This window comes from Lutjanus erythropterus, chromosome 16 (genome assembly GCF_056507025.1).
Source record: "Lutjanus erythropterus isolate fLutEry1 chromosome 16, fLutEry1.hap2, whole genome shotgun sequence".
NCBI classification, from domain to species: Eukaryota; Metazoa; Chordata; class Actinopteri; order Lutjaniformes; family Lutjanidae; genus Lutjanus; species Lutjanus erythropterus.
The window spans coordinates 3,435,971-3,453,765 of record NC_139332.1 but is presented as its reverse complement, the minus strand read 5'-3'; the positions used below and the strand labels follow the sequence as shown (position 1 = coordinate 3,453,765).

The window sequence follows — 17,795 nt, the reverse complement described above, 5'->3', positions numbered from 1 at the left end:
CTGTCAACTGGCATTGCAAAAAAATTGCATATCCAACCTCACAAAGACAAACATTAAATTGCAATCCTTCACAATCCGTCTCACCTGGTTAACATGGTCCAGTTTAGGACACGGTCTCCCACCGTTGTAAGGCTTTTCTCTCAGCCACTTGGAGCGAACTTTGACCCCGCTGCCGCAGGACTTGCTGCAGCGTGACCAGTTGGACCACTCACTCAGTTTACAGTCAGACGGACAGGGGATGATGCAAGCCTCCTCAATGTACCCTGTGGGAGAAAGAAATCACAGTTTAGATTAAAATAAGTATATAAAGTAATAATAAGTAATATGTACATGAGGTAATGTAACGTACATACGTTACACATGTAACATAACTAAAAAAAAGTATGTATGTAATATAATAAGTAATCAGTATGTAAGGTAATGTAACATACAGATGGATGTTACACAACTTACATAATGTGCAGTTTGGCTTAAAAAAAAGTATGTATGTAACATAATTAGAAGTAATAAGTACATAACATAGCTTAATGTAACATAACACATGTAAGTTACATAACTTATGTAACATATAGTTTGTGTTAAAAAGTATGTAATGTAATAAAACACAACGAACAAGTAGTTTGGGTTAAAATAAGTATGATGTAACAATATGTAATAAGTATGTAATGTAACAGAAGGATGTTACATCTGTTAGTTACATGTCTTACAAAATGTATAGTTTGGGTTCATTACTTAAGTTGCATCTTTAAAAAGAAGTCAACATTGCCTATTGGTTTCACATGGAGCACAAAAGTTTTTTGGTTTGTTTGACCCATCCACCCCACCTCCTCCACACACACACTTTCTTGCTCTTAATAATGCATTAGCTGACTCTGACAGCACATTAAATATAAGGTTAGAGGGATGCCTCCATAAATGACTCTAAAAGGGTACCTGCAGCATCACAGTTTGAAGCACTGACTAAGCAGCTGTATTTGACATGTTGCAAGTGAGAACAGGCTGCTATATGTGTGTCCATGAACACAACTTTGACTGGAAGCAAAAATGTACAGCTGTTCTCTAAAAGTTTTCAGTCAGAAATCAGTGAAAGGTCCAGGGAAGGAATCTCTCTGGAAACTTCAGAAAAGTCAACATACCAGGAAAGTGAATTAATAAATAATTGCAGGATCTAAAGTGGCAGTATAAGAGCATCTGAGGTTGTGTTTTTGACAGCATCTTGACTGCATATTGATCGGACCTGTCGTGAAGAGATGTAAGGGAGATGGGATACTCAATTTGCTGGTCAAACTTTATCAAAAACAGAACTCAAAGCGAAACCACCAGCCTCGCTGCCAATCACAAACTTTCCTCAGGCATGAAAGTGTTTTCGCGACTCCAGATGCGGTCCTTTCCCTGACTCCTGCCATAAACAAACCTAGCATCACTGACATCCAGCTGTAGCCAGAGGGCAAATATCAACAGGAAGGAGCATGCAATTACTCCCACAATACTATCTGGCATAAGAGAGCCAATCAAAGCTACCTAAAACAGAGAGAAAGCAAGCAGCAGTGCCAACGCTGAGTCCAGTATCCTTCTACAGTTACAGCCAGTTACCATCAAGCAACCCCATACTGGGAGGAAGAGCTTTGACTCACAACGAGATGGGTTTCTCAATGAGCAAACACAGACACGCTCATTCCCCCGAGTGCTTTGATGTCTTCTATATTTTCCCAGGGCTAAGATGCAGAATACGACAGCACTTTGATTCTTAATCCCCTTTCCTCCTTTTGCTGGAAAATACTGTGGAATGTTAATACAGCTCACTGCAAAGTAGCCTGACATATCTGGGCTGCTGGCAGCAAATACATACATGCCCAGGTTCTCCTGATTGATTGCCGGGTTTACACAGGAGATTTGATAAAAGGACAGACTGATAACCGACTCTGAGCTGGGTCGAATCTGATCAGTCTCAAAGGTTGTTTGACCCCAAATATGTGGACAGGACTGCTGGTTGAGGGATAATTTCAGTGAGTTAATACATTAATAGGTGTTCTCCTACAGCATGACTAAAACTAAGATGATGGTGGAGACAATAGTTTCCAGCTGTGACCCATTTCTGTATCATTTGAAGTTCACATTTCAAGATGAGTCACATCCAAAAAAATCTTTGTATCTTTACCAAAGTACGTTGCCTGTCAGTGCCTTCCAACACAAACCATATGAGCCACACAAAGCAGATACTGATATAATCTGTGGTTAAGGTAGGGTAAGATAAGGATGCTAAAATTATGTTTTTAAAGGGAAAATTCACAATATTTCATGTGGATGCATGATGCAATCAATTGACCCATTAAATTCCTGTGTGTGCTACATTAACCGAGAAAGCTGACTTCTAATACTGCAAAATCTGTTCTTCTTGCACCAGTGACATCATACAGACTGTTTCAGCTTGGATTTCCATGCCTCAGTTTTTTGTCACCTAATGCAATAGACGAATCTGGGGAAGTATCGCAAGTAAACAAGCCGCCATTGCTGCAGTGTGTACAGTATGTAGAGTATGTGCTGACTTGAATGTGAAATGCCCGCTTTCTAAATTTTACCTGTACATTTTATGTAAAGTTACTTTTGACAATGATGTCTAGAAAGTTGGGAAGAACTTGTGCAGTTCAGTTGTTCCAACAGTAGAGTCGAACTTCAACTTTGTAAAAAAAATGAAATGCAAAGTACACAAACCTTTACTTCACGAAAAGTACTCTGAGAGTGACACATTGCAGCATGCCACCGAAGTAATGGCGGATACCCTAGATAGTGTGGCAATAACACAGCATCATGGGTGTCGACATCAATTGCATCCTGGTACATGTAGGCATTGCTGCAAAGTTCTGCAAGCCAGCGAACCTAGCTCTCTTGGTATATGTAGTAACACTGAGGAATGTATAGTTTCAATTGGCTACATTTATGATCAACACTGATGGGACATCCATATGATTTGTCCCTCTAAGGTTAAGCCAAGATTGTGGTCCTAGATACAGAAATCACGGTTGACTGTTGGGGGGAACCAAGATGTGTCAGGACACCATGACATCATTGTTGGATGTGGTTACAGGTAAAACAGAGCACACTTCTGATTAAAGGTCTGCACAGGTCCACCCAAACCCAAGGACCCAAGACCCAATCTGAGACCTGTAGGGATTCACATTTTAAACAGTCAGTCAGGTCTGGGTTGGGTCCCATTCTTTTTCTGAGTGGACCCAAGATGACCCATCTTGGAGGGCGCAGATGATTAGCAGCCATGGAAACAAAACAGCAATCATTATTATAATTCAAACAGCTGAAGTTATCTTTTAATGCCAGGTGTAACAGCTGTTTCTCAGTGAGTCATGATTGTCATAAAGCTGAAATAATGAGTGGATTAGGCATGCTGTTTCTTTTAAATATTTATTTTATGGCTTTAATTAATAGGACAGGAAAGGGGGAGATGACATTCAGCAAAGGGATGTAGATGAGAGTCAAACCCACAGTCAGAGGACTCACAACCTTAGAACGCAGGGCGAAACCTCTACCAACTGCACTACCAGGCCACCTTATGTTTGGGTCCATGTCCTATTTGAGTTCTGGTCTGGCATTACTCTGTTCTGCATGATTCTTTCAAATAATAGATGGGATTTGGGGTGGGTTCAGGCACAGATTTCCGGACGTGTGAAGACCTCTATTTCTGACCACAGTGATCAGTGATGGTGGGTGAAAGTACTACACTGTGAAGCAGAGTGGGCAATTTTTCACACACATCACAGAAAAAGTTAGAGATGAATAAATAGGGTATGTCAAGCATAAACTCCAATTTTTATTCAGCCTGGAAATGTTGCCCATGCAGGTTGTTGTAGAAATAATATTCATAGAAATAGGATTCCTTAATTATCTCATTCATTCTTTAACGGACACACTTAACCAGCTGAAGTAAAACTTAATTTAAGTTACACTTTCTGGTTTTAATTATAATCCGAGTTGTGTAAAGTATAATTTAGTTGGGATTACTGCTGTTTTTGAGCATAGAAAACTCACCATGGCTGTTACAGCGCGAGGTCTCCACGATGCGGTTGTCCTGGTCGTAGCACACCATGGCCTGGTAACGATATCCTTGGCCACACTCCTTGATGTCACCTTGGACCTTCATGCCCAGCTGACCCTCCATGCGTCCGCCTTCAGGTAGGACACAGTCCGACCAGTTGCCCACAGGCTGGGCATTGTATTTGTTACAGGGGCAGTACTGGGTCTCACTCAGAGGATACATCTGGTGGTTTTTACACTGGTCCCGCTTTTTGCTCTTCCCTGCAATACACAAAAGTTCAAATTCAAAATTTCACATGCACTGATTTTACTAACCTGGAAGTCGGCTACAAGTTTGAGCCTGCCACTCACCGACTAGCATCCTCTTGCGGGTCCTGACGCCTACGCAGTCGGCTGTGCAGGGGGAGAACTTGGACCAGCTGCTGAGCTGACAGTCTTCCTGGCAGGGCAGCTGGCAGGGCTGTGTGAGAGGCGGCATGGCGCTGGCAAACTTAAGACAAGCCTCAACGTCTGCCTGCCCACCATCCTGCTTCCGGCATGAAACAGCTACAGGGAGAGAAGCAAATTGAGTTTTATGAGGGGGGAGACTTCTCATTTTGTGGGTCGTGGTCAATTTCTATGTGAATGTTGAGTCATCCATGCGTCCCTGGTAGCTTGTGATAAAAACAAGCTGTATGTGCTAAATATTGCGTTTAAATTCATCAGTTTCCAACTAAAAAGTGTTATTTTTTTTTTACTTTTGAGATGTTGGTTGCCTGCCATTACTCGACCGTGTTGTGTAAGCTCGAGTGTTAGCATGGAAATGAAGGAGTCAATCACCTACTGGAGATTGTTTTCATGTTTTCATCACTGAAAGAGTAACTAGACCCAGGCCAGCCGTCCTGTTTGTACTACCCATCTGGCAATGGCTGCATGCTCTGTTCACACCCTGTGCAGTGAAGCCCTTCACACTACAGTACAACAGTGGTGGAAGGTGTTTCAGGACCTTTACATAGGAATATAACCCTGTAATAATACTCAGTCAATGGTAAAAGTCAAAAGTACATAATTATTATGAGGCTCATGTTTTAAAAGTTATCAAACTAATTCAGTGCAAACAAATGTCCCTTCCAAGTTAATGCGTTATTTGTACTCTTAATTGCATTTTTTAAAATGTTATTATTACTTTTAATTTATAGCAATGCATCATATGTTTAGCTTTTTATAGGTCTTCTTACATAAAACATTAAAGTCCTCCTCTACTCAAAAGTATGGCTTTGTTCTTGCTCCCACGGTTGAATATTTGAGCCTCACTGTGCAGCCTGATGTCTGCAGAGTTTGATTCTAGAAAGCTATTTTCACATTCATCTGCTCAAAGTTTAAAGTTTCTATCTATCTATCTATCTATCTATCTATCTATCTATCTATCTATCTATCTATCTATCTATCTATCTATCCATCCATCCATCCATCCATCCATCCATCCATCCATCCATCCATCCATCCATCCATCCATCCAAGTGCAATGTAGAGTAAAACTCAAGAAATTAACAAAATTTACATATGCATAGATTCTGGAATTTTTAATATGGTGGAAGGTGCAGGTGCCTTTATAAAGATTTTAATGTGGAAATTCTACTTCTTTTACAGATAAAACATATCAGACACACATTGTTCCAAGCATTTGATACATGTCTGCAGGGGATGCAAGAAGTACAGCCTTCCAATAACCTGAGTGAAATAAAAAGTATATTTCACTCATGAATTACACTAAAGTAGAAGTATGAAGTTGCAGTCAATGGAAATATCAAATAAAGTACAAGTACCTGAATTTTATAATTAGGTGTTGGAAAATGTACCTGAGTAAGCTACATATACTGCACTGAGTTACATTCAACTGCTGTAATTTAGCAGTGGGTTACACACCTGACCAGTTCCGGCTGTGAATATATGTGTGGTCATCTAATCAACCAGACTTTCAACCTTTCAACCCACAGAGGTCAGAGGAGAAATGCATGTACAACACTCATTGGGGAGTTGGTAATGGGCTGATGGTTTAAATGGTCTGTGGAGTTGTACTGTGGCCACTTCACACTGGCTTGGCTTGAGTCTCATCAATGCGGTAAACACACCACTGGCTGGTTAGATGACTAAATTGGCCAATTTGTCCCATAGTAAAGAAAACATAGGTGGCAATGCAAACACCAGTATTAAAACAGTCATTTCAGTGTATCTGTCAGTCTTCTTCACTCATTCACACATTTACCTGACACGCATACACATTCTCATTCACACATTTACCTGACACGCATACACATTCACAGGAAATACTAGAAGAACAGTCCGTAAAGTGGCCATGGCCTTGTGCAGGTTGTATTGAGTGAGTGGGTGAACAGTAAGAGGCTTGTATTGAATTGTGTCTCTCCAGCTCAGAGTATACTATTACAGGTAATGGTAGATAATGACAAGAGGCTCCCAAGATGGAGGAGCAGGATGCTCATCATTGGAATCAGATAATGCTCCCTGTCTCTGAGACCTTAATAGGAGTCTGAGTGTGTGCACTGATAACAAGTCAACTGTCTGCCTGAATGCTCACTCAGGCCACAGGCAATCAGCAAGTCATCGTAAAGAAATTATACATAATTTGTTCTGAGATTTTCCTGCTGGTTTTAAGTAGGCACTCAAATCTATATCATAATAAATCATTGTTGTTGTGTTTTATAACACAGCCTGTGCATGCATTTGAAAAATAAAGTCAATATAGCTAATCTAACCATGTCTCTTTATAAAGGGATTATTGTTATATTACATTTTTCAAATACATCCAATAGAGTTTTTGGATTTTTAGATTCCATTGGTCAATACAATATTAGCCTGGGAATCAGAAGAATCTACTGAGGTCTTGTTTTTATTTCCAGCCTTGGATACTGGTGAAATGGAACTGTTTATTCAATACTGTGCGAGGTCTATACAGTGATTGACAGAGGAACATCACTGATCCAAATTTGAAAAGTCCCATGTCACACGTTTTGCTGCTCCGATCAACTGTGAGTCTATCCAGCTGGTTGTACCAGCAGGTCTGTTTAGCGCAACACCACACAAAACTAACATCAATATGTCAGAATTGGCAGTGCTGATTGGATATGAATCAGTACTACAAATATTTAATTCTTGGAAAGTATTAAAAGGAGTTTCTAACTCTGACTAAGCAGAATTAAATTAGTTTAAAGACTTCTTTTTTCATTTCCTGAAAAGTAACAGTCTTGGACATGTGAGTTTTTGTGCCCAACAGCAATAATATTTTAGCATATCATTTAGCTGTAATACAAGAAAGATTGAGACTAGGTGGATCCCAGACTCAAAACAGTGTTTCCAGAAGTGAATTGGCCTGGCAATGCCAGACCAGTTTACCCGAGGTTTGACAAAGATTTCTAAAACCTTAATGTTAGTGGATTATACATGTTTCAAGAGCCTGCTAATTTATTTTTATAATGGATCACAAACAAGCTTGTTGTTTTCAACCTTTCTGGCTTGTGACCACTCACTAAAAAGTTTCAGATGTCTATGAGTTAGCAGTTCTATCAAAGAGACATTTCCCCTCCAGACATCTTGGAACCCTTTCTATGCTCGTCTTGAAGAAACTCAACTAATGATAAACCATCCACTGACTTTCTGACCACCCTGGCATTTCAACCTCAGTCAGGTCATTAGTCATCAGTACTGTAGAGTCAAGATGGTGTGATCTGAGGCTGTGTTAAACCTCTCTCTTCTAAATCCCTTACCATTTTACAGCTAGATTAAAGTTGTATTCAGACCCCAGGTGCTGCTTTGATTGCAACTCTGCTCTTCCAGGCTCTTGCAAAGAGAGCATTTAGATGGAAGGATCTAATCAATTATCTCAGCTCAGTCAAATGCCTTTTCCTGAAGACTGCTCATGGTTACGCTGTTTTTCCTGCTCTGTTTAACTAATGTGTTCATATAGAGAAGAGGATAAGATGTGAATGTTTGTGTAGTCTGTGTGTGGTGTGGCTTTCCTCACCTCGAACCTGCATGCCCGGCCCACAGGTCTCCTGGGCTCCAGGACTGTCCTGACGAACTGACCACGGAACCAGCTGGCATCGCCGCCACTTGTGGGTTTTCCACCTAAAAGAGAAGCAAAAGAATCAGAGGTGTCTTGGCTTTTGGATGCAGGAGGGAGTGAATGGTTGCTAATTGAATTTCTGGACCAGATGGAGAACAAGAATATAAGATGCCTTGCTTGTAAACCTTAGATGCACTGTTCACTACATATTTTACAAAAGCGTTGAACAGAGCCTGATTATCTTGTAAATCTTAAAGCCTAAACTAACTCACAGGCTTTGATTCATTCAGACCCTAAGAATGCACAATAGAAAAGGGAATGGAAAAAAATTATATTCTACCTGGAAGAACCCTGAGGAAATATTGTAGCCACCCAACATTTACTTTAGGTAAAAACTAGAGGACCAAAATCATCCTCCACAGACCAACAGTGAAAAGAATGGGTAAATACCCCAATGTTGTGGCTTCATGAGGATCTACGTGATGTAAATTTCATCATCAGAGGGTGTGTGTGTAGGTCTACACATCTGCCATGTCAGCAGCTGTTTGTGTCAGTTTAAGCGTATAAAGAAGTGATCTTATCAGACCACTGTTGCCTGCTCCTCATTTTTTCTGGAGGCTCCAGGCTACATTAGCCACTTCTAGCATGACAAATCCAGCTCTCTGACCAAACTGTCAGCTGTTGAGTTGCACTGTGGGTAATGTAGGTACCAGGTTTTGACAAGGAAGAATAATGCACATAACAGAGAAGACAATATCTCTGGCTATGTTGAACCATTTTTTTTTCTTTTATTCTCCACCACAAGCCAATGTATGGTATACATCTCCTTTCTAAATGAATGCATATTGATATTGGATTTAATTAAAAAGTACTGCAGAGGTTGGTGATCTTTCAACTATTTGGCACCAGTGTTCATATCTGTAGGCCATTCAGCATTTAAGGATTTTATAGCCATCAAAAATTCACCATATCGCCCACTTGTAATTACAATTACTGTAGGAGGTTGTTAGTCAGTAATGTGTGTAGGTGTTCATATTGAAGAGGACCAGGTACCTGTATCCTTGACAGACTGATGGAGCCTCACACTCTCTCTCCTGGGTCAGCACTTCAGGACAGTCTTGTCCCCCATTGGCTGGTGACTGGATGACAATACGTTTCCTGTACTGCTTTTTCTTGGTGTTGCCACCTAAGCAAAGACACAAGAAAACACACATATATACTGTACATATGTACCTTTAGCCAAGTGTATCTAATAAAATGTCACTGGCGTATAAATGTAAAATACTTTGTTATGATTCCAGCATGTCCCAGATTTGAAAAGGTACTTGAAAAAGAGAGTCTTTTGTGTGCTCTTAGCTGTATTTCATTAAATCTGTAGACTGACTGTAATGAAGGCCGGTTGGTCTTCATTTTTCTGTAATGTATCTATTTGCTCACTCTCTGCTGATGGTGACCACTTCAAGGGGAGGCTAATACAATCAGGTGGAATATTGAATACCATCTCCATCATCTGCTCTGTGGTATCCAATACAACTCCACGGGTGGTGGAGGTTATTGAGTTAACAGGAAATCCACATCTATTTCAGGACGATCATATCGGAGTAAAGTTGCCAATGCCAGAATCCTCCTGATTCCTGTTCAACATCATTCATCAGCTTCATGACATCATACAGAGATAAAAAAGCGCTCATGCACCAAAAGGCTAGAAATGCAGATGACCATCTGACATGTCAAATTGTGGATACCAATCCTGAACACAATGTTGCTCCTGATCCTGTTCAAGGTCATGGGAGGAACTGCCTATCCCAGCATGCTTTAGGCAAGGGCTAGAGTACCTTTGAAATTGTTTTGATTTTTTTTGCCTCTATTTCCAAACATTCACAATATCTTTAGTGTTCCATTGATATCAATCCTATTTTTAGCCTGTATTTCCTTACACTTTGCAAATCTACACCACTAAATCTATCTACACCACACTGTACAGCAGAGGTGGAACCACATCGTTGTTTTGTCACAAGTAAGTCTTCACTCGAGTTCCAAGTTGCCCAAAGTCAAGTCCCAAGCAAAGACAGGAAAATTCCTAGTTCTAAACTCTGAGTTTCAGGTCCTAAACAAGTCAGAATGTAACAATTGGTTTCCAGCCTCATTGGTTTACAAAGTCACTAGCTGATGTTAGCAAAGCATTAGGTTGCCACCTATGTCAATGTGAGTCTCAACTGTCTCTTCTTTGTGTAACTTCAAATGTCAAATGAAGTTGGAAGTTGTTGCATCTCCGTTTGTAATTTTCAACCTGCACATTTTGCACACTGCAATTCTTTTTTGTTGAGCATCATTTTTTTTTCCAACTGGAGCTCAGTAATGTAATCTTGGGTCTTCTTGGTTCTCTTCTGCAACTTGACTGGATAATGTCAGATCAAACAAAGTGGATCTGAGGTCAACTTGCTGAAAATATATAACGTTCACATATTCAGAACATGAAGGAAAATCAATTGATTCATGGATTTATACTTTTTAAATAACAGACCTTTGAATTTTAGTACATTAGAAGAAGGTATCAAGTATCTTCAAATCAAAAAGCTTAAGTCCAAGTGAAGTGATGAGTCATTGGTCTTGAAGTTCAAATTGAGTTGCAAGTCTTTTGTGATTTTGTCAAGTCGAGTCTAAATTCACCAGTCTGACTTGAGTCCAGGAGACTCAGGACCACACTTCCACTGTACAATATTAGCTTTGATACTGAAGAAAACATCTAAACATGATAATTATAGGGAAACATCTACAGTTGGAGTATCTTTTTCTATAATTCTATGGGCATTTCTTGTTTATGATTAACAGAGATACCACTATCAGTAATACATCATGCTGATTGCAGAAGCATGTGCTTGGTATTCATTGTATTTTGATTTGACTGTGTTATGAAGTATGGAACCCTGGAGCGACCATAGATAGAAAAAAAACATATGTAGAGGCCGCGTTTCACTACATTGATTGGTCAAAATATAATTGTGCATGCAAAAGATACAATTCATCCTCATATTCTGATTAATTCATAGGCAAAAGGAACAATTCATTCCCACATTTGGTAACCATCTGTTCCCGCCTTTTGGTTGATTCCTGGACACAGGATATAATTCATTCCTACTTTTCCAGTTAATTTGCAGAGACAAAAATCTATTTCTTCACACATTTGTGGTTAATCCCTGGACACACATTTGGGAACACAATTCTCCCATACGTTCTAGTTAATTCATATGCATGAAATAAGTATATATCAAGACAGCCAACACAACAGACCAGCCTTCTTGCCCAGAGCATGAAATGTAGTGCACCTGTATCATGTAAGGCATGTTTTGTGTATTAACAACTGAATTATGAAAAATGAATTAACAAAAAAAAAATACCACAGATTTTTTCTATTGTGCACACGATTGCATTTTGAGAGCTCTGGCCTCAGTATATATTTTTCTTCTTTCTCTGAATACCCTGGGTCTTAGCAATGAAGAAAAGCAGAATAAAGGGTGTGATTTCTGACACAAATTGTATCAATCATGATTTGTATGCATATGCCTTATTAAAAAACAACAGGCCTCAACGTGACAGAAGGCGCTGTGGATGGAACCACCAACAACACTGTTAATAGATGATCCACTCTCCCATTGGAGCCACTGAACGAATAGAAAGACACATGGATAGTGTATATAGATACAAGATAACGAAGTGATTAAAGGATTTGTTCAACAGATGCCTCTGGGGAAGAGCTATGCCAATACATAAAGCAAACTCAAGGGAATGACAGCCCCACACATGTCGAACACTGAGGCTTGGACCTCTCTTAACATGCCTTATTTACTTGGCAAATAGGTTCCAAATTAGCCAACACTATCAGGATTTCCAGCAGCTATTTGTTGTGGAGGCGGTCCACCCCCATGGAATTGGCAATATTCTCCACTAACATCATAAGAATTTTTTACCCCTTTATGAAATAATACCTGGGAGATCTTTAGGGAAAAAAAAGAATAAAAGAGCTACCACCTCCACTAACCGGTTTCCTGCAGGAAACACTGATATTTTCCTTTTAGTGAAGAAAACTGCCTTCCTATAACATTTATTAAACATGGAACAACCCAAAGAGAGTTGGAATTTTTGGTATTCTGCCTCAGTGTGCATGATGATTTCATTGTCTGTCTGCTCAGCCTGAAATAATGATGAGCGTATTGGTTTGCTTCATTAATTCAGAAACACAGCCGTACAAAAGCTTTCATGGATTGCCTCTGTTAACACTGGCCTGTGTGACACTCTGCGATGCCCCGCTGTGTGAACCGAGGCCAACAAAGAGCCGGAGCTACCTGCTTGACATGTAGATGGGCATGGGCTCCAGTCGCTGTATGGGGTGACAATGCAGTCTCTCTTGCATGGCAGCAAGCAGGGCCTGACGGTGTCTGGCCGCAGACTCTCCGGACACCTGCAAGTACATCATTGACATGCTCAGACACACATTCAAACACACAGAGTACCCTTGAAAATCAGAGAGAGCTCATTTGAGATGAAACAAAGACTGTGAGGTTAAGGTCGAGACTGTTCTCCCAGAACACTGACAGTATCAGTCATTTGATAACCATATACATGTAATTAGCGCTGCAACTAATGATTATGTTAATTATCATTTAATCCGTTGATTATTTTGTGAATTAATTGATTTGTTTTGTGCTTCATAAAATGACCAAAAATATCAATGTTTCGCAAAGCCTAAGATGACATCCCCAAATGTCTCGTTTTGCATGCAACCAAAAGATATTCACATATAAGAAGCTGGAATCGGAGAATTTTGACTTTTTTTCCCTTTAGAACAAAGGAACACTTTACATGTCTCTTAGATGAGACAGGTGCGTAGGAGAGAGGTGTGTAGACCAAAAAGTTGCACAAGGACACACAGTGTAACTTGCAATTTAACATTTACTTGCAATGTTTTGGTACTAGACCTTCATCAGGCAAACACTTCACGTCCACGAGAGGCCTTAAACAGGAAGTGGCTGCCAAATCACAATCAAAAAGAGGGACAAAATTATCAATGGGTTATGATGATATGTGTATATCATCAGGCCCATCTAGCAATGTGACCTGCTGATTGTGTCGATTTATATGTATGTATGTATGTGTATATATATATATATATATATATATATATATATATATATATATATATATATATATATATATATATATATATATATATATATATATACTGTTTTAGTTTAGTTTATTGTGGTTTAACATTTGCCCACTCAGACATGTTGGGGATACATTTGATTGTGGTCATACAACAAAAGTGTTTCATTTTTTCTGGTCACACACATTGATAATTTTGTCCCTTTTTCTGCACGTGAGGATTGTGATTGGTTGTTGGACTGACAGCCCCTCCCTACGGCTTCTCACTGACACAAACTGTTAGCCTGATGAAGGTCTAGTACTGAAACGTCGTAAATACATGTAATATAGCAAATTAGACAGTTAAAATTACTCAAACTGCATAATTGGTCAATGGCAATGTTTTTTTTTTTTATTTAAGGCATTTAAGGCTGAAGCAGAGCCCTTGTTAGCCTCATACAGGAGAGGCCTGCTACTTTGACAACACTGTTTTAATGTACAGTATGTTTGTAATGCATCTTATATATGGCTCTGCTGTGTAAAACTTGATGAAAAAAGAAAAAGAAAAAAGAACTACCTTCAGAAAATCCAACAAATAAAATACCACACGCTAAGTATGATGCTTGTTTTAAAAATGATGCCTGCATATGGACACAGACTGACCCTTCTGTCTATACAGATACAACAGAGCAGTACCATGGGTAGTCATGGGGGCAGTGTTGCCAGTAGTTCAGAAGTGACAGTACAGATTTTCTGAGAGACTAATTTCCCTGTTGATTAAATGGAAATTTAAATTAAGTCTAGTCTAAAAGTAAGAAAGAACTCAGGACTATAAACAATGTCATGGTTTGCAGTGTGGCTAACATTAGCGGTGCTAGCACCAGCAGCCTGTCCTTCTTGCAGGTTAATGTCTGCGTGCCTGTGCTAAAAGTAGTTACACATTACATTAGGGCTGCAACTAATGACTATTTTTTATTATCGATTAATCTGATGATTGCTGTCTTGATTTTAATCAGTTAGTTGGTTCATCTACAAAATGTAAAAAAAAAGTCAAGATGACATCCTCAAATGTCTTGTTTTTCCCACAGTTTCGTGTCATAGAGGAGTGAAGAAAACAGAAAATATTCAGAGATTTTTTAAAAATCACTCAAACCAATTAATTGATCCAGTGAAGTGATCGTGACTCAGTGAGCATCCGCTTCATGAGATGTACCAACTTTTTCTGACTGAGCTTTAAACTTCTACTTCGCTTATGGATGTTCAAATTAAAACCGAACATCCCTACTTTCTCTTTTTCACAGTTTATATTACGTCACCTGACTTTGACAAGTGCATTAAGACGTAATGCTTGTGGGGTGCCTCCAGAAATGTCTCCACAGCTTCATAGTTTGAAGCACAGGTTGCAGCGACCAAGCTGCTGTATTTGACACGTTGAAAGTGAGAATGACCTGTCCACGCAAACCATCAATCCACGCAGCATGACTGTTTAGTTTAATAACTCCTCAGGAGGTGACATAATTAACACTGCTTCATTACTAATGCTTTCATTTGTAGGTCTGAAAAGAAGCCTTTGTTTTTGGTTGCACACTTCGTTTGCATGTGGCATGTAGTGCCATTTAGTCTCCCGGTTAGTGTGTTGCTGCTGGTGTCTGGCAGAGGTGTTAGCCAATGAGCTGATGAGCTGTTGGCCAACTGTTTTAAGCATCAGGGTCTGTTTCCCCCCCGAAGGCATCTGCTGGGAACGTGAATTATCTATTTATTTATTCAACAGAACGGGAGCATTATTCTGGCAGCACAGCAGCGCTGCGCAGACAAACCCCGCCAGCCCCCGTGCTGGGTATGGAAATTAATATCGCTTTTTATTCCTGCGCTTACTCCTAAACCTACTGTTACATGCTGAGCTGTGAGCCCGCTGCCTTGGGACACACTTTCACATCAATGGAGACGGGGGCACCCGTTTTACCAGCAGCACCAGCTGTGGCCAGGATGTGGGGACTGCCACGAGTACACACAAAGTGGCATTAAAGCTTTCCAAGGCATTAGCATGAGACAAAAATGGAAGATGTATTAAGACATTAATTAGGTGTGTGGTTCAAATGTGGTAAAAACTGTGTTAAGTTGTAAAATATTTCTTGTTGAACAACATGTGCATTTACCATGTCTTTGTTTGCTGTATAGATGAGGTTCTTGCAAAAATTTAATTGGTGATCTCCCATGGGAATTGTGAGCAGAGCTAATTTACTGGTTGGCTCCTTGTTTTCTACAGGGAAGAGACTTCATGATTTGAGAAATGGTTAAGTTTCAGTTCAGGCAGACAACTCACTTCAGATGAAAGGAAATTAAGATTTTGGCCTATTAAGGAAAATATTTTCAGTATACAGTCAGTTTTAACACAAATGGAAGAGTATTAGACAAGTGTGCCCAGAGAATTAGGACAAATTATGTTACAAAAAATGTTAATACCAACATTCTGATTCTAATTTGTTGGTGAAAATGTATTCAATAATCCAAGGATTTACATGTATGAAATATATAAACAGGTTTTTCTAACAGCCTGATGAGACTAAATCACCACGTTGGTTTCACTTTATTCAGCCTGATATTGTATCAAGCCAATTTCTGTTATTTTCAGGGTTATTGTGTTAGGCTATGTTTTCTAACACTGTAGTGTCCATGACTTGTCAGCATCTGAGAAAATATGTTAAAACTCCATCTAAACATATATTTGAATCACTGAATACATTTCACATGGGGTGGGCAGTTGGTGGTGAGTTAAAGAGTGTGATGTGCTCCAAGTTTTGTAAGTATGTTTCCATACTGTTAAGTGACATTTGAACTTCTTCAATTCTTTCCCCACCATTGACAAGACATCTCGACAACTGCTCTTTTCACTGCCAGGCAGTTTGAGATGCTGTTACAGATCATCTGGCAAAAATTTGTCACTCGAAGAAGATGATAACTGCCAGAATTTAACAGCAGCAGCAGAAGAAGATGTTCTGTAGCATGACAATGTCAGTGCTCAGCCACAGATCCATAAGTCAGAGAGCACCACGACCCGGCCTCAGAGCCCGAGCACAGAGCGAGGCTTCTCGCACTGCAGCGCCAAGGTCTCCAAAGCAGCTGGGACACAATAAGGCTACTCATACTGCAGCCCCGGGGACTGGCACCACAGCCGGGGCAGAGAGCACTCCAGACCCGGGCCTCTCAGACTGAGTGTTTCAGGCGGGGGACATTCAAAGCTAACGTTAACCACACTATGACAGCGATGCCACACACATAATATGAAGTAATAAAAATCCCAAGATAAAAACGTGAAATCGACATTCTACTTAAAAACACCTTTCACAAAAATGTTGTTTTCTCAGTTTTTTGTCTGGAAAGTGGATTTTTTTATGGAACGGACCAACATTCAAGTGCTTATAAAAAAAAGAATGAATTAAGCTAGAACAAAACATTTTTTTTGTGATGGGATCTACAAGATCTGTTCTTTCTCTTGATATATTCCACATTATTGAGAAAATTTGAATTTCCACCAATCACCATTTATTTCATTGTTTGGGAGATTCTATAACACTGTTTTCCTGTGAAACTCCAGCAGTCTTTTGTGGACTGAAAAACTAAACCCAACCTCACAGCATAAGGGTGAGCAGATAATGACTGAATTTTCATTTTTGGCTTATATCTTTGACCTTTTATCAAAGGTAGCTTCCACCTTGAAGTTTCAGTCCAAGGCTTGAAAGCTCACTAACTGTTAGCGTCATTGTTTTTGCAGGAATTGAACAATACTATTACCTCATGAACCACAACTCCTCACACTCTGTAAGTCATTTCTGTGTTTTCAAAATAAAGATCCAGGGAAAGTTGGATGTACAGCCTTTAATCATAACTGAAATCCATGCATAAGGAATCATGTGGAGTCTTACTTTTTTGGAGGAACCTGGCCCACGTTGACTCGGACACAGATGACCTTGCGGGTTTGCATCCCCACTGAGCATGAGACGTCATCGCCGCGTGTTCTTCCCACAGATGTGTTGGTGGCAGGGATGGAGGTGTCCTCTATGCACTGTCCCCATGAGCCGGTCTGCCAGTGGTACACAGTGCAGGGGTGGTCATTGCAGTTCCTCACCTCTTGCAGGGAGGTGGTGTTGGGGCACTGGATTCCACCTGAGAAATGATAGAGCACAAACCAGTGTTGGTGTCAAAACAAAAACCACTGATACAGAAAAGCGGTTTGGAGGTAGAATCATCACAACACAGATCCAAGGGAGCCAAAAAGTCTGTTTGAAGTCTTCAGCACTTGAATCTGTTCTCATTTTTATGTCTTTGTCTTTGACTCACAGGTCTCTCTCTATCTTTGCCTCATTAAAATCCAATCTTGACACAAACTCGACTTAATTCATATTCAATCTTGACTCAATCTTGAAATCTTGCTCTGGCTTGGATTAGTCCCAGACTTGATGTAGGCAATCTTGTCCACAGTCCTGTATCTGGCCTGTCAGAGCTATAGTAAAAAACATTGTCCACTGTGTTTTGGCACCATCAGAGT

General features: G+C 40.0%; 1 protein-coding gene across 1 annotated transcript in view; it reads right to left on the bottom strand.

The window, feature by feature from the left end:
• The window catches only part of thsd7aa (thrombospondin, type I, domain containing 7Aa), a 227,290-nt gene that overhangs the window by 43,605 nt on the left and 165,890 nt on the right, over positions 1–17,795 (bottom strand). The window contains exons 8-14 of the mRNA XM_084738887.1: positions 17,173–17,413; positions 12,451–12,566; positions 9,161–9,293; positions 8,066–8,169; positions 4,399–4,593; positions 4,042–4,308; positions 85–263 (exon numbers count right to left, since the gene is read on the bottom strand). Of these exons, the coding sequence (XP_084595013.1) occupies positions 85–263; positions 4,042–4,308; positions 4,399–4,593; positions 8,066–8,169; positions 9,161–9,293; positions 12,451–12,566; positions 17,173–17,413 (1,235 nt within the window). The remainder of the gene's footprint in view (positions 1–84; positions 264–4,041; positions 4,309–4,398; positions 4,594–8,065; positions 8,170–9,160; positions 9,294–12,450; positions 12,567–17,172; positions 17,414–17,795) is intronic.